Source organism: Malurus melanocephalus, unplaced genomic scaffold, assembly GCF_030028575.1.
Source record: "Malurus melanocephalus ecotype Western Australia unplaced genomic scaffold, MMel_1.1 scaffold_508, whole genome shotgun sequence".
NCBI classification, from domain to species: domain Eukaryota; kingdom Metazoa; phylum Chordata; class Aves; order Passeriformes; family Maluridae; genus Malurus; species Malurus melanocephalus.
This window is the reverse complement of record NW_026623740.1, coordinates 387521-405578: the sequence shown is the minus strand read 5'-3', so window position 1 is coordinate 405578 and position 18058 is coordinate 387521. Positions and strand designations below refer to the sequence as shown.

Below are 18058 nucleotides of genomic sequence, written 5' to 3'. Positions count from 1 at the left end.
TCCCCCAGCTCTGTCGCTTACTGTCTCTCCTAAGAATAGAGCATTGTTTGGTGGGCTGTGTGTATGTCTATTTTTGTCCTGTGTAAATACTTCTTTTTGTTTTGTTTTGATCTGGGTTGTTGAGAATAGAATTAAGTGAAAAAAAGAAAAAGAGAGGGCAGATAAAGAGGGAATTTTAATATTTAATTAATGTTGTCTTTGGCTTAATGTTTTTAGACAATTGACTGTTGTGCCTAGATTATTAGATGCCATTGCCCATCTGCATTAAACATGTAAATGTGCTCAAGAAGTACCTTACAGCTCTCTGCAAGAGGTTACATGAGCTTTAGCAAATATCCAGGCATTTTGGCTTGATTATCCATTCTGATAGATGCAGCAGTAAGCAAACTTCATGGTTTCATGGTATTGTGAAGCATCTAACCAGTTTAATTGCAGATTTATCTGGCTGAATGTGAACACAGAACAGAGCAAAGAAAAAATAGTTTTTCAAATAACATAACTAGSTGGCCTTTGTAGTCATTCCTGCGCTCAGTGCAAATGTATCTGATCGAATTTGCCCTAAGCTTCTTTTAGAAGTGTTTTCTTCTGCTCATTGATACATTTCTGTGAGATCTTTTAGTGCCACAAATGATGTGTTGATGGTGTTGCTCAGTCAGCAGTCCTTGTTTTTCATGTCAGAATTTCTGTGGGGAACCATCAAGGTTCCCTGCTTTGACTTCTTACGTCGGTAACCTTATTGCAATGTTTTTTTTGTAAGTCTGAAGATATGTCCTCACCCTTGTTAGTGAGAACTCTGCTTTCCCAGACTGTGCATTGTTCCATCTGCCATAGCCCATTWTTATGTTTGTGTTTGACATCTCTGGAGATGCAGAACTGAAAGATCTTTTCTGATTTAGCGAATCCACCTCTCTATTGCCTTGGGCTGTCACACCACAGGAGGAAACTGTCAAATAAAATCCAAGAGAGTTAAAGTGGAACTTGCGAATTTTCGTTCCTCCACACCTCAAACCACTTTTAACAGCTTGGACGCTATTATCTTCTCAGTTGTCTTATATTCTTAATSTCACTTTTGGTTTGGCTTTTATCCAAGCAGTAAACACATTCTGGTGCTGCTTTGTCTATAGCAGCAAAGTTTTGATCTTTCTGTTCATCCTGTATCACTTAAATTCTCACCAGGTCCTTACACATTTTGACATAATCAATTTTCACCTGCACTACCTTTAATTGCTGCAATATAACCACAATGGGTCTGTCAGATATTTTGCTATCAGAATAACTGCCCTTTYGGTTTTCCACTTTTCACCTGACCATATGTGCAATACTTTTGGCTTTTCATGKTCTGCARTGAAATAYTCCTCTTTGTCYCAGTCTGATGTGTRGAATRAGTGACACCAGCACCAGGTTCCATCAGTGTTTCAGGTGCTCACTTCTCCTTAGGCAAAACTGGCTGAAAAAAAACTATGTATAGCAACTACTCTATTTCAGGTCACTTCTCACAGTTGTTCTTTGTTGTGAAACCCGGAAGAAATTAATGGTTACTCTTGTGGCATGCCTGAGTCTATTCTCCCTCCTTCTTCAGTTATGTTGCTGACATTTCTTCTATTTTTATTTCTATCTCTAGCTGAAACAAACAAACAAACAATTCATGAACTTGAAAGCYGCTTTTTTTCATAATGTTGTTTTTGGCTTTTTTTCCCACTTTTTAACAGCAATTTGAGAATTAGCTAATTTTGTTTTTTGAGTCCAACCACAAATGTTATGTTTAAGCATTAATGTTGTCATATTAATTGGTTGTTCATATGTTGTTTATAGCAGCCATGCTTGGCTGCTGGTCTTACTTTTGTAAAAGTTTTTGTAAAAGTTTTTTTTTTCCACTACTTTGTCACTGTGTTACTGTTATTTATTTTCATACTATAATACAGGTCGATACATTGTAGCATCTGCAGATTGTATATTCTGGCTACAGATTTTCTATGCCCAGAGTCTTGAAAGTCTCTTACCAAATCAGTGCCCTATCAAGCCTGCCTTCTCATMTGTTCTGGGTGCTGTATTGCCTTTACTTTGTATCATTTCACATCTTTTTGTGGCCTGTGTGAAAGCACGGTGTGAATAATTAATCCAAGCCCATCAAAACTACATTTATATTTTAATGTTTTCATGCCYTGAAACAGTTTGAGGAAATAGCCAGGCTTCAGAGGTGTCAGTTTATACATCTGCTCTGGGAATTTCTTCCTTCTGTGATTCCTCTTCTAGCTCTAATCTGTACTTAGATTYCTTAAATGTGGAGATGGATTTTTTTTCCTCTATTTTTTCCTTTAATTTTGCAACAATGCACTGGTATAACCTGTTTCTCACTACAGATTCTATTCCTTTACTGTGAATATTTCACTGCTTTCTAGCATCAAGATGTCTGCAGGATAGAAGTTTTCATGGAATGGTAGCTTGATTGAGAAGTTCAATTGTGTTTTGCCTAAGTTAGCCACAGCTCAATATAAGCATATGCATAAGTAACATTCCTTTGATATGTTTCTATGTGTGGTTGCTGTCAGATTGAAGATTCTGTCTCCAAAGGTGAGAAGTCAGTCTCCCAAAAGGCAATTGGTCTAAAGTCTGTTTGGGTGTTAAGGTGTAGGGAGAAGATTGTTCACTGCCTTTTTCTTTTTGTTTTCTTTGGATACTGATTACATGATGCAATTTTTTTTCACCCGTTTCACTATACTGTTCGAATAGAAAAGTCTATGGTTGTCTGTAGATTGAGCCTTGATTTAAATTACACCTTAGAATTTGAAAATTCCTTCATCTTATCTGGCATCTGAAACTGTTCAGCCGGGGTCATCCTTGTGGGTTTTGTGTGGTTTAATTTGTTTAATTCTTTGTTTCAGGAGGTGTCTGCAGATCCTTCAGGAACTCTCACAGCTGCTGAAGAGAGAAAAGAGAAGGTGCCAAGCCCACATCTCAGTCATCTCGTAGTTTTGACATCTGGCAATTTGCTGTATGGTTTGGCAGAGAGAGTGGTGGCCACAGAATCCTTGTAGGTTGTTTATTGTACACACTGTATTTGCAATTACTGAAAGCTATTGATTGTTTAAGAAATTGTGGTTACAAGCCAAAGCCTTCTTGACAGGTCAAAAACTCCTACCTTTCAATGTGATTTTAAATATGAGCGATATAGGTAATTTCCTTATTGAAGGTATTGGGGTCTTATTGTTTGGTCTAGCAACCAGCAAGCACAAGAAGTGAAATTTTACTGCAGATGATCTAGTAATTTGTGACAATACAAGGCCAAGTCTAACAGGGAAAAAAATGAAGAGACTGATGGGAATATTTAATCTGTATGGTTCATTTTCACCTTGTATTAAATACTTGACTCAGAACCGCTTAGTTCATGTCTGTTTGGCTTGAATTACTGTGTTCTTTGCAATGGGTAGAAGTGTACCTATATCACATCGCAGGAGAAGAAGGGATTATAACCAGCAATTAATGCAAATGGTACAAAGATTTTTATTTGAGAAGAATAATAGTAAGAGTCAGATAGGAATTAATTTTTTCCCCCATGAGATGACACTTAAAGATTAGACATTAATTTTAAGAATATATTTTTCATTTATGCTTAGTTAGAAATGTATTTCTTTATGATGTTATTATTAACAAATTCTACCCCTGAGAAGGAATATAAGATCAAATTGTATCTTATCTATTCACTAGTATAAAATTAATTAGGAATGTTATTTTGAAATTCTGACACAGATTTATTGATATTGATGTTGACAGTCCTGCAGTAGAAATTGTGTGACTCTTGGTCACTGACTTTACTAGACCTTGGCTCAGACTTTTGCAKCATATCCTCAGTAAAATAGAAATATGAATTGTTGATATTCAAGCCTTAGTCTCTTTATTCAAGTATTTTCTTGTTTGTAAGGATATTTTTAAATTGTTGGAATTGAGAATGCTAGTTGATATGCTGGCATGCAACTGGTATGGTTCTTCTTGGGGCTAAATTTTCCATGGTTGCCTATTGTTATTGCCAAATATGTCAGCTGTAGAGTAAAAATTGTAAAGAGACATGCCAAACATTGCACTTGATTTACAGCAAATTTTGTTTGCTTTTGAAGGGTATTTCTGGCTGAGCAGTTTGAATTTCTTCAGCCTCATCTTGATGCAGTGATGCCAGCTGCCAAGAAGCCTTTTCTTCAGCAGTTCTATTCTCAGGTCAGAATTGTACAAYTCACAGCTGATTTTCATACAGAAGATTTGAGACTTGTACATTAKGGTGCAAATACTTGTATGTAATAGTTATATTTTGCTCCTACTAGCCAGRAATTTACTGAATTGAATTTTATTTMTATTCTKTTTCAGACAGTATCAACTGCCAGTGAACTACGTAAACCAGTTTATTGGATTGTTGCTGCTAAAGCCATTGATTATGAACAAATGCTGCTTCTCATGGCTAATGTGAAATGGGATGTGAAGGAGATCATGTCACAGCACAACGTATATGTAGATGCTCTTTTAAAGGTGAATAGTTTATGGGAAATGGAGTGCAAGAGTATATAGAAACACTAAATTGCTGTCATACTTCACTAAAACTGTGAATGCCACTAAAAGTAGTATGGCTAGAAGAATATGGCATCCTGACAAATAGGAAATTATTATGAGGAGGTCTGTTCAGAAGTCTTGATTCTAAAGCATTGTTTTCTGTGGTGGTTTTTTGACTACATGGTGTGTGAAAGTGACCACAAAAGTTTAATGAGTCTCGTGTCTAAGTCTTGAATGGTAGAGAAATATGTAGTAAACAGAGTAACAGTGAGGGAAATCCAGTGGCCAGAGACAACATCTGTTAAAACAAAACACATTATTTGCTGTTCCAAATAATTTTGCTGATCGTTTGTGAGATGTGTCATAGGAGCTGTAGGTCAAATCAGAACCCATAATGATCGTGCAATATCTAATTGAAGTTGCTATATTTAGAAGGTAAYGTTTGAAAAGGAAGGTAAAGGGATTTTATTCACCCAATTTGTCAGTTGCATTCAGTAGATGTCATACAATTGCCATGTCTTATGACATACTGAACTAGTTCTTGGGACAAACCCTTTCCCATCCTTTTATGTATGCCTAAATGTTTCTAAAGGACTTCAAAGGGAAGTTTTGGCAGTGGTAGAATTCTGCTAATTAATTATACTGTATGAATTATTAATTCTGTTCAGGGAAACTGAAAATTTAATTTAAAAGATGTGTGATGTGTGAATCACCGAAAAAGCTACACATCTGTGTGGAATAGCACCTTTGTACTTTGTCACTCTGCTTAAAAAAAATCAAGGCAAAGAAGGAAGAATTTGACAGAGGATATATCATTGCACTGAATTTGATGAAATCTTTGGGATTATCCTTRTTTATGCTTCCATTGCTTTTTGTTATCAGTTTGTGCTTAAAATCGCTGGTCTCTGGGGCAAAACTTTTTCCTTCTGTGAGTATGCAGTTGTAGTTGTGAGTATGAATTTGCTTCAGGACAATCAGGGCTAATACCATTTAAAACCAATTTTGGTCTCTTCATTCTAGAGCTAGTACTAGYTGCTACAAAAACTTTTAGATAGTTGCTAAGCAATGAGTGCTTTTCTGGGTWCACTGGGACTGCAGGAATGTCATATGTAAGCACAGTGTTTGAAGTAATAATCAACTACTTTCAGCCATGTGCACAGATACACAAAGTTCTTTATTCATAGTGTGTCGGAAGCTGATGAAGTAGGGAAAGAGGATTGTTGAAGAAATTGTTTGTTATGGAGTGTAAGGCATCTTCAGAAGAGTGAGTTGTATGCCAGTTAAAGCATGACATTGTGGTACCCTGCATCTTCTTGCCAATTTAATCTTTCAGAAAATTTGTGTTAAATGCCAGTTGGTTACTGAGWTTCCCTAATGATTTTCTTCACTTACTAAGTTTTTTGGGGAGGGGGCGTGTGAGAAAAAAAGAAAAGGAAACAACTGCTGGTTTAACAACTTTGGAATTCTTTATTGGAAGAACTTTGGAAGTTCTTTGTTGGGCAAGTATGGTCTTGCTAGACTGCACTGCAAATTGCTTTTGCTGGTTATACAGAGGAGTTCATTACCATTCTGCTTAATATTGAAGTAATTTGATACTTTTTAAAAATTATAAAACCTTTAATCATTGGCAGAGGTCTTCTGTTTCACTTTATTTAAGTAACAAAATCATTGTTGCAGTAACTGCATTCAGTTAGGACAAGTTTCTCCCTCGTAGTATCAGCTCAAATCCATCCAAGACATTGATGATTCATGTGGAAGCAGGTGCCTTCCCTTAACCTGAATTGTTATCTAGTGCTGCAGTGTGGTCATAAACTGTTAAATTTGGCCTCTTTCAGTRGGTGCTCTCAGCTCCTTCTAAAGCACTGAGGAATTACCTAATATGAAAGGTTGAAGAATGAAAAGTGGTTACAGTATTTCTGAGCKTCTCTTTGAAAGCTGGTGGGGTGGGTATTTAGAGGGATAAAGAGATCATCACTGGATWTTCTTCAGTGGCTGTATATTGACTTAAAGAAGTTAAATATGAGTTTAGGGACTGAGGCAATGAAAATGGCATTTGAAGGATAAGCTATTTGGTTCATTTYCAGAGATGTCATTTTCACAAAGAACTACAGCTCTGGGGAACAGAGCAGCAGTTCCTTTAAAAAAATCACTGAGGTAATGTTGTGAGTGATATACTAGAAAGGGATAAGTTTTCTGCTTTACACATTGAGCTTGTCTCTACAATTTGTGCATATTAAGCCTCTCTGCTTTGCTCTTATTTTTCAGTATTCTCTTTCATGTGCATWTCTAATTAGTTGTTGCTGTTGTTGGATGTACAGGGTATGATCCATTTCATGCTGAAGGAATAAACATCTTTTATGTTTTCCCAGGAATTTGAAGAATTTAACAGAAGGCTGAACGATGTATCTAAGAGAGTCCGTATTCCACTGCCAGTCTCCAACATCCTGTGGGAGCACTGCATACGCTTGGCCAATAGAACTCTCGTGGAAGGGTAAGCATTTATGAATGTCTTGATTTTGGSTAAGTATGTCTATAATGATAACATTTATTGTATAGAGTTAAAATTTCTAATTTTATAGTGTCCTTGTGAGTTCATGTGCTTTTAGTGACCCTGAAAATTACCAACGCTTAACATARAACTTCAGAGTCTGGTGCAGCATTAAGCCTAAAGGGGGTGGTCTTGTTCCTAGATTCTGCTGAAGAATGACACTGAATGTTTTACTGMAGTATTTGAAAATACAGTACTCCTTCAAAAAGACTTCTATATGAAAATTATAATTGGCCAGCAGAGCAAGGAAGGAAGGAAGTGTAATTRTTGGTAGTTCTATGGTGATGCCATTTTACTTTTCCAAGAAGAAAGATGAATTTATCAATGCTATCACTTACCTTAAAGTAGCCATGGAACATGATTTCTCAAATTCATCATTACCAGAGAAATGTCTCAGTTGGCTTGGTCAACAGAGGCTTGAGCAMCTTAGTCAGGAATTGCTACACCTTGCTCATCCCTTTTTCTTTTTATCAGTGTCCCAGTCTTTTCTGATTCAATTCTGTTGCTTGAGTATTGTAGACTTTTAATCCACTGCATTTATTTTTATGGGTTTGTCTCCTTGCTACATATGTTTGGGCTCTTATCAGAACTTTTTCTGCATCACAGAATATGTTCTGTCTTCCACTCCTTCTACATATGTTGCCATATTTATTTTCTGGTTATCTTTACCCTATTCACTCCTTATTACCTATTTTACTTCTTTCCATCCCACTCTCCGGCTGTCTGCTCTAAATTAGGACCTCAACAAAAAACACGCTTCTTCTCCAAGAGTTAGCTGCATATTGAGAATTATCAGCTTCCACTGGCTTCCATAAAGCCATMATTTTTTATCTCATGCCCATTTGTTTTCATACCATCATCCTTTTTCAGTCTYTTGAGAGATCAGTTTCATGTTCATGGCCACTAAATCTATCCATGACCTCTCTCTGGCTTCTCAATTCCTTCATATGACATATGGCCTGTACAACTAACTTTCCTTTTTAAAGTTTTATTTTCCACTTATCATCCCTCAAATTAAATGAAGTGAAACAAAGGCATATCTCTTCTYCTTCCCCTGTTTCGCTTACCTTTCAAGCTGATAACGATGTCAGTCGCTATGAACCTCCTCTACCTCAGCCTTTGTGTTTGTTTTCAACTTGTTTCCTTTTCTTACATCACATCTCATTCATCTGTAGTGGCTTCAGTGTTCATGAACCATTTAATCCTTAGCTCTGAAGATCATCATTCATATGTCTTGCTCCATACTGAGKTTTGGGCTTACCATGAAACTTTGACCTTTACTTTTGCCTAAGCAGGATGGACTAGGAATACTTTCCTGATATTATTTGTCCTGCACCATTTCTGAAAGTGTAAAAAACATGGATTATCATCTTCTCCCAAATATTTGCCTGTAATCTCTTATTCTTGGCCAGTTTTTTTTTATTTTTACATGTCTTATATTTTTACATGTCCACTGTGGAAAGAGAAGGAAGGTATTCTGAATGGCTGAGTCTCTGAATACCTTMATAACTTCTTTTATCTCTGAATTCAATGAATGTATGGAATTAAAAACCATGAAGGAGGTGTCTCTCATCCAGTCATCCAGTCWAATGAGATTGCTGTCATCAGGCTCTTCACTGGATGAAGAATTACTTCCACTACAGTCAGCTATATCTTTCTTTAAATTTAGTCCTTTGCTGTCTCCTAGTTCTATATTCTCTCCTGTTTCCTGGCTGGCTTCTTGAGCCTATTGAAAATCATCTTCTAGTCTTCTGTGAAGCTCCAGARGGCTTTTGCCTTGGTCATCTGTCTTTTTGCCTCTGTTACTTTTGCATTCTGCAAATTTTGAAATTTCTTCTTATTCTTAACCTGGTCTTGCTCTGTATCTAGTTTCCAGCTGCATGTTTCTACTGCCTTTTTTGCATTAGACCTAATAATCTAAGGACTATATAATAATTAGGATTAATTTCATGAATCAGTGAAAAACTGAGCTTGTTTTAAATTTAGTAGAGGGAAAGAGAGGAAACAGTGAGACAGGGTAGCTACTTGTGGCAGTAACTGGTGGATGAGCTGGATTAAGTCTCTCTGTTCAGACCCTGTACAYAGCTGCAATTGGCATTCTTAAGGGCACTGCAGTGTCATTTCCTTTGATTTGACAAGTGTAATTCCTTATCTGTTTGAAGAACTGCAGAGATCATTTTCCTCATTTGTTGCCTATCACTCCACTGCGATCCTTGTTGATACTACCTTGCCCTTAAACTCATCCACTGTCTCCTCTAACCTGTCAGTAGTTTTCTGTCAATCTGTGCTCATTAGAGCATCAACTTCCCACAGAGATGAACCAGTGCTGCCACCCTTTATCCTCTGGTTGTTGTGGCTGTTTTTGAACAAATAGCTTTGTGTCTTTCTTTGATGCTGCCACTTGCTTTAGCAAGCTCCTGGTGGCCATTCCTAAAGCTGCTGTGTTAYCTTTCAGACTCCTGTGGTGGTGATCACTTGAAACCACTATCCAGTCTGCTAATTAGCATTAGTTCAATTTCCTCYAACCTACTTATGTTAAGTTGTTCAATGTAGGATTTTTAGTGGCTTTTGGGAGAGAAAGGGGCRATTTTTCTAAGTATCACTGGGTAAAGTGGTGTTCTGTTCAATGACTGGGTTAAAATGTATTATACTAATGCAAATAAAGCTCTGCAGCAGATATCTGGAGAACTTCTTGCCTGCTTTTAACTTAAAGTCCTAATTTTGTTCCTCCTTAATGTTGGAAAGACTAAGTTAGACAACTTTGAGAAGCAAATTTCATTTTTATTTCCTTCTAAGTTTTACTTCCCACTATTTCTTTTTTTAGTTATGCCAATGTAAAGAAGTGCAGCAATGAAGGACGTGCCTTGATGCAACTGGACTTTCAACAGTTCTTAATGAAACTAGAAAAGTTAACAGACATTAGGCCTATTCCAGATAAAGAATTTGTGGAGACCTACATTAAAGCATAYTACCTGACAGAAAATGACATGGAAAGTTGGATAAAAGAACACAGGGTAAGAGTTAGATTTGCATTCTTTTACTGTCTATTGAGAAATTACAATTATAATAAAAACATGCTAACAACTATAAATAATAAATCCCACTATGTGTTAAAAATGAATATAAGCATCTATATGTATTTYTCATTTATTATAATAAAACCTATATAGGAAGCAGTATAAATATAAATGTATATGTGCATGTATGTGTTCATTTTTATCCTATGAAGTTAGTATGTGTTTGAATTGGTTCAACATCTGATGACTGGGGAGGATGACTAAGGTAGTCACACCTGCCTATTGGATCAAAAATGTAGAAAACAATTTGAGAGAACAAATGTAGAGAGCAAAGGGAARTTGAAAGCATTTGTGAGCTGTTCATAATATGCCAAAGTGCACAACTTTGGTGTTTGGTGTTAAGAATTCTTTTCTTAACATTTTTGACATTTTTTTCCTCCTTTATCATGTACTGAAATCAAAATTGTTTGGACACTCTGCAGACAGAGGCATTTAGAAGCTTATTGGAAACGGGAAGTCAAAATAAAAAAGATCATCAACAGTTATCACAATTCATTAAAAAAAAAGCTTTTCTGTTAAAAGCTTAATGATTTGCGTACATGTTTCCCACCAAACCTCCCAAAAATGGAAAATACATTAAAAATTGATTTATGTACATGTTCACACAATTACTTTCTGTGAACTTTGTCCAATACTTTTAAAGTCATAAGCATTTTCCATTATAACCTGCCATGTAGTGAAATACAGTTTTGGCCTCTGCCTCAACTATGAAAACTATCCAAATGTGACATAACAACAGCTTTAAATATCTCTTGTGTACTGATGCTTCTATCAGTTGTAAAATCCACACTGAGTATGTTTGTTTTTTTAATTTTTCAATCTTTGTCTGGTGTTTTATTCTGTCCTAACATGATCTGCTTTTGTTTCCCAGGAATATTCCACTAAGCAGTTGACCAATCTGGTGAATATTTGTCTGGGCACCTACATCAACAAAAAAGCAAGACAGAAGCTCTTAGCTACCATTGATGACATAGACAGGCCTAAGAGATAACTGGAGAACGCTGCTTTCTTTCTGACTTGTACCTTTCTCTGTTCACATAAAGCAYGCAGACATTTCTCTCATGGACTAATGACAACATTAGAAATGTTGTGCATGACCTTTCTTACCAACATTGGAAGCACTCTGAAGTGACATAATGTTCTAAAATAYGGCTTTTTTAATCTGTAGAATTATTTTCTGTTGTATTTCTTTCTTCTTTTTTGGTTACTTGCTCTTAGTAAAGGGCCACTGTTTGTGTAATATTGATGAGCTGTATATTTTGCAAAAGTGTATACTGTAAGTAAAATCAAAATCAAAGAGAAACACATTGGCTTAATATATCATTGATGCTCTTTTTAAATAAAAGGGCTACTTGAAAATATGATTTCTTTTCTCCCAGCTTTCACCTTCAGATATTGTRCTGTTTTATGGACCAGTGTAAAATGGAAGGATATGTATAATATTTGATTGATGTATCCTGCATGTAGATTARGAGTGCAGATCAACTAAGTACACTCATTTTAAAGCCCATCTTCTTCATATGTATCAAAAAATGTCTGTTTATTTCAGAATTAATTTAGTCATATCAAAATTATTGACTTCAGATTAATAGAAGGTAATAAACATTGTATGCTAATATGACTTCTTTGTGAGACTTTATTTTTCCAGTTCAGCAATGCAAATGTGAGCAGTAATGCCAGGGAATTGGAATTTGCCAGGGAATGCTTTTCTTACTGAAGTTTTGGATTGATACTAAGACACTACTTCCTGTTTCCTGCTCCACTGTAGACATCCTGGGTGATCCTGAGCAAAGTAAAATGGCTTGAGTGCATATTTGCCCTGGAAATCAATTTGTTAGAGCATCACTGACTTCACTAAAGTTTTCAGGTTTATCTTTTGCTTTCTGTGTGTAAAGTTTTAGGAATTTTATTTTTTATTACATAATAAACATTTTGCAGTGCTGTCAGACSTTTTTAAAGGAAACATTGAGCTAATAGGTAAAAGAAATTACATAGGCTGCAATCCACTAATGTGTACAACATGCTAAATTCTCACTTTGGGTTTCATATTTGCCATTGTACTTTTAATTCGAACATGGGAGAACTAGGACTTAGTGAATGTCAGCAGTAATTTAGTGATGGAAAATTGCCCCATGGAGTCATCCTAATTGCTCTTTTCTGTGGCCTAATTTCCTCTTCAGAATTGTATTGAGCATCATTGTGTGAGTTCAGAGAAAGTCTGTATACAGTTTTAGAAGAATGATAGAATTAAAATTTCAAATATTGACTGTGTGGTAGTCAGCTTCCTTGTTTATCTGTATTTTAAAGGAAATAAGATTTAAAACAAAATTTAACACTGTTCTTCATTGACCATGCTGTCATGCCTAGTTCTATTTAAAACTTGCTTAGTGGTTTATCACCATATATGTTGAAGCTGAATCAGTTTTACCCTCATTGAAAAGGTGGTTCAGATGAAAATGTGGACTTTTGCGTCAGCGTTTCTGCCCTGGAGTCAAATCCTGAGTGAGAGCTCTCGGAAGAAACAAACATGTTGGAGACTGTTAGCGTAAAATATGTTTTAATTTTCTTCTCTTGGATGAAATAAGAAATTCAGATATCTTTAGCAGAGCTTTGGTGAGCTGAATGCATGTAATTTGTYCTGAACTGCTTAGATCACTGTAATTTTATTGTGTACCAAAAGGTAAAGGTATAAGCTTTGATTGGAATGTAGGGTCAGGGTGAGCAATTGCATGAAYCACAATCAGGAGTGATTTTTTTTTTTATAGGATATCTGTAGTTTGGCTGGTTATTTTAAAGTAAGCCCCCAAATAATAGAATGTGTGAGATGCAGTGTTAAACCTATGGAACAACAATTTGATCTTCATTCATAAATGCCTCAGAAATCACTATATTTTCCACAGGAACATTTCTTTGCTGCCCAAGATTGATGCCAAGGAGGAGGCCACATAGCTAAATGACCTACATACACTCTCAGATACATGTTTTAATTTTTAGGTTGTCCAGTGTGAAATCAGATGTAGGACTCAGTGATCCTTGTGGCTCCATTCTAACTCAGAATATTCTGTATTACTTGGTTCTGACTGACTAATGAAACTAAGTTTTCACTGAGTGCTGTATTGCTTGTTATGTTATGTTAAGGATATGTTTGGTAGTTTCCATCCTCTGATACAAGAATTTCTTATAAACCATTTATTTTTGAACATTTCTGTGCATTTTTGTTCTCCTGTACAATAAGAAGCCTCTTACAGAAGATAAGAGAATGCACAAAACTGTAAAACTGCCTTTTCTTACTGTAAAAGACCTGTGTAAGACTTGCCATATTGTAAATTATACAAATGGATATGGAAAAAAAATGGAGATTTATTGTGGTTTTGATGGAATCTATTTTATTTATAACCACTGCTTGAAATGGCATAGCATAAAGGCTAAATGTTGTACTGACTGTGGGATTATGGTGAAAATATGGAAATAATGCAGTTTGCAAGCAGCAAGGTTTCTGTGTTTGGTGGGTATTTAAGGATATTTGTGAGTGTGTTGTTTTTGCACTGCACAGCTGGTTTTCATCAATCACAAACTTGGTTTTTAAGGATCTCCTTCTCATCCATGAAATCTTGACGTGTTATGTGGAACAGTATCGTAAGTAGTATTCAGGACTTCACAAATATGTTGTGGTTTGGSTTTTTTAAAGTAGGCATAAATCCATAACATGCCATATGATAAAATACGTCCCTGAGAAACAAATGATGGCATGGATAACCTTGGTTTTTTTGTTGTGGATCCACTGCTTAATTTTAATTCTGTGGAGTRTTCTGTCCAGCCCCAGAGAGTTTACATGTATAAACTAAATTAAAAATAGTTGTGTGTGAATGAAACCCGAGTTTACTTGGCTATTCTGCAAAACAAAATCTCTGCAGTATCTCTCAGCTGTGCTGGTTTGGTCTGGAATTTTGTATATGCACACWTGTGAAAAAGCCCTACTTTCAGAACAGATCTGTGTTACATTTATTATCTTGCACAGATTTCAATGTTGTCAGATTTAAAGTTGTCAAATAACTGTTTAAATGTCTTGATCTTTAAAAAAATATATGAGCAAGCTGAAGATCTAGAGGAAGGGATGCAGTGAGGTACCAGTTGTCACTAAGCATAAAATAAATGATCAGATGTGCAAAATGACTGCAGGTATTTCTGAAGATTTTTTTTACAAATAAATCCAGGGTTTGTACCTGAATGTATTTCCTGCCCTATATCACTAGTATATTTTATTCATACATGAAAAGTCATCCCATTTGTTGTATTCCAGTAAACAGTAAAAAAGAAAYGTCACTTGAGCCTTAAATTAAAAAGGATCCTTGTGCAGTAAATTTTTCCTGGGGCTGCTGTGTGAGAGCTCCAGGGATGGCACATGGAATATGCACCATAAAAGTGGGTTCCTTGAAATCCGTCCATATATTACAGTGTAACTATATGCACACACAGAGCTTTKTGTGCCAGCTAATTCAGCACTGGGGACTGCAAAAAAGGAATGGGAGAATTGAACAAGCCACATGCTATCGGTTTCTCTGCCATCACACTGACCCTGAAGCCTGGGTAGTAGTGCAGAGGTGTTTCCTTGYGGGAGTAACTGGTGTCCATTGAGGACAAGGTCATTGTCTGGGTCTGAGGTGTGAGCTTTGAGCACACTGAGTTCCCCCTGTGCTCCCACTGCCCTTGCCAGTGTCTGCTGCTGGTGTGTGCTCTGCAGSAATCACCACACGGGAGCTGCTGAGCAGGAGCTCCACCACAGCCCAAAACATCAAAAGCACTAATTGGTGCTCCAACTCGGTGGAACATGTTGCTCCTGTCCTTAAGGAAAGCTCGTGGATAGCCGTGCTTGCTATCCTGGCTGCTTGCAGAGGATACCTGTTTAAAATGCACAACGCTACTGCGTCAGGGCATGGGCAGATCGAGCTGAAAGCCAGCGGTGTGGCAGCCTGGGGAAAATGTASCTTGCTCTGGGGCAGCTGGCTGTCCTCTTGAAGCCTCAGACCCCAATAAATGCAGGAATTCAGATACCTGATGCAGTTWTTAGCAYGGKACTCAGCATCTGTGAGYTTTCAGGACCATTTATTTCTAGAAGTGTAGGAAAATGTCATTTATGTAAATGAGTTTGACCTGGGRCTGATTCYTGGCCCTGAGCTGCTGGTTCAGCTRTCTCTTCCAGCACAGTTAGAATATCTAAGCAGCCAAATGTTCCAACCAGCTGAGTGGTTATGGGTGGTTTATAATRTGYTACATTTCAGTAGAGAAAAATTTTGCCATGAATAGTAGTGATGTGTGGTGTGTCATGGTTATAATGCCATTAGCCCTTCCTTGCCCCATTGCAGACTCAGCCCACTCTGTGCTGGTGTCTCTGCTGTTGGAAAAGRCATTTCCTTCTCAGACCTTTATGCTGAGTTCTTTTTATTTTTAGTGAGGTGTTTACTTCTGCCTTCCATTGCTCAAAATCTCTTCGGTGAGATGTAGGGCTCTGGGTGATGCACGAATGCTTTTGCCTTGTGTGCTAAGAGAGMTCTCGGTGTTTGTTGCTGCCCTGTCTGGGAGGAAGGATTCCCCCGTGGGTGGCACATAAGGGAACAGGTKAGATCTGCTGCATTCCACAGCAGCCAGGTCACAGCCTCATCCTGAACTTTGATTCAGGTTCTGCTCTGTCTCAGTGTCTGATGTAAGGAAGTTTGTTATATTTTCCTGTTCTTTATTCCCCTAGTTATAAAAGCAATGACATTATTTATCACTTTTTTGAAGTTCTGTCAGGTTGTGGTTCTATAGGCATGAACTGATTTTTAGTGGCCATCCCCAGGTGCCTCAACCCCAGGCTGAAACACGAACTGTCTGTTGTCACAGGGTAACAGTAGGTGAACAACCAATGTGGATCACCTTTTTATTTTCCTTGACAAATGAGTTATTAAGGTACTGAGTTAACACCTAAATACCAGAATCCATATGCAAAGAAGCTCGACCAGGAGGTACAAAATGAGATTTAATATCTTGTTACCAGTGTAGATGAGACTTAATATCTTGTTTGTGCACAGAAGAACTAGGACATAAAATTCTTGAGCATTTATTTTTTAAATAAATAGTATTTTTTTGTAAAGCCCAGATTTGAGACTCCTACAGATGAAATAATAGGTAAAGAGATTAGGGAATATTTTGTTCAATGTCTATCCATGCTTTTTAAGATCTATGTCTTCAATAATGGGAAATGTTGGGATAATATCTGTAGAGACTTCTTTTTTTGGAGGCGTTACATTGATTAGCTTCGGTTGCCTGGGTGAGCGTGCAGACTCTAAGCTGCTAGGTTCTGTTTAAGCACACATTTAAGATTCTGTACAAACCTCTTCCCATGAACTTGGGTGTTCTTATATCTTCAGGCTGAGACTAATTTCTGTATTAAATTTCAGTTTTCTGCATTTGAAAGGAGTGAATTGTATGAATAATTAAAACACATTTATTAACCTCTAATGAATGGTCAGTAAAGCTGGGAATTGCACTGAGTGACATGCATGAAGGATGTTTTGAACCTTGCTCTTTGTAGGAATGCGAAAAAAGAATCTTGAAGCAGATTAATAATTCCCTGGATGTCAGTATGTTCCTGTATCACAACCTGAAAAATAGAAGTATAATATTCTCTAGGGTTATCTGGTTCTTCATGGTGAACCTTTCTGCTTTTCTATTTCATGAGGTCAGTGAAGGATTTTCAGACCAGACTCTTCTACTCTGCATGTTTTCCTGAAAATACGGTAGTGTTCATATTTGCTCTTTTACAAACGTTAATTTTTTAGGAAAAGAAAATTACAAAAATGAAGAACACTGGGCTTCTTTAAATATTTCAAATATACCTTCATCTTGCTTTACTTACACAGTATGGAGGAGAATAGAGATTAAAGCATTAGCTTCTTTTGCACATAAGTGACAGATTAATTTTTGGCTTTTTTTTTTCTTACGCACTCTACTGCACACTGCAAGACTAAAAAGAGCATAGTAATGGTCAGTGGCAGCTTGGAGGGGAGCCCTTTCTGTGGGCATCACTTCCAAATTCCATGAGTCTGGCCAACAGCACTCAGGAGCTCTGGTCATGAACCCCCCACCATCACTGGGTTGGGGTTTCAGTTAAAAATATGGAATTAATGGTTTCTGTTGCCTCAGTATGGCCTGAATCTGAGAATAACACAGGTTACAGCCATATTTGGCTAATCTCTGTTAGCTCGTGTGCACCCACAGCACAGAATCCCCTCATCCCCCTCCAAAGGGGTGCTAAGTCACCCGGTGGAGACCCCTGTGCCCCCTGTCCCCAGAGACTGACCCTGAGAGCACCTTCTGTCGAGGTAGCCCAGTTAGCACTGGTGTCAGCGAGGCTGGGGGCACCAGCCCTTGGAGGGGAAAGCAGAATGCAGCCCTGGGATTGTCCAGGTGTTGAGCCACACCTCCATGGGACTGCTGTGACCTGCACTGTGCCACCTGGAGTTTGGATCAGGCCATCATTCTGAAGCACCAGCCTTTCCTTGGTACTGACAGATGAGGAGATGTGAGTGCAATGAAAGGAGGAGATTAATGCAATCTGCTTCATCTAATCTTGGCTTTAATGGAATGCTCCAAGGAGGCAATTGGGACTTACCTTTCAGCACGTGCTGGAGCTTGGGCTCTGGCTACAGAGGCATTTCCATGCCAGCCCTGGAGCAAGGCAGATGAGGGCATCAGCATGGTCTAGGATTGGACTGAGAGCAGCACCCAGGCTGAGCAGAGTCACACCTTGCATAATGTTTCCAGTATGGGCTGAAGWCAGGAACAAATGGTAAAAACCTCACTGCAAAATGGATGAGCTTTTATGTTGGTTTTGTGATGATCAGATTCAGGATTAATG

At 37.5% G+C, this 18058-nt stretch overlaps 1 protein-coding gene across 2 annotated transcripts in view; it reads left to right on the top strand.

Annotated features, from left to right (window-relative positions):
* VPS50 (VPS50 subunit of EARP/GARPII complex) overlaps window positions 1-14359 on the top strand; it is a 77565-nt gene extending 63206 nt beyond the window's left edge. The window contains exons 24-29 of one of the 2 annotated variants that reach the window (XM_057381369.1): window positions 2883-3031; window positions 4113-4209; window positions 4357-4515; window positions 6906-7027; window positions 9909-10098; window positions 11033-14359. In XM_057381369.1, the coding sequence (XP_057237352.1) occupies window positions 2883-3031; window positions 4113-4209; window positions 4357-4515; window positions 6906-7027; window positions 9909-10098; window positions 11033-11152 (837 nt within the window). In that variant the 3' untranslated portion in view covers window positions 11153-14359. The remainder of the gene's footprint in view (window positions 1-2882; window positions 3032-4112; window positions 4210-4356; window positions 4516-6905; window positions 7028-9908; window positions 10099-11032) is intronic. The other variant, XM_057381370.1, reaches the window with a different exon arrangement.
* The last annotated feature ends 3699 nt before the right edge of the window (window positions 14360-18058 follow it).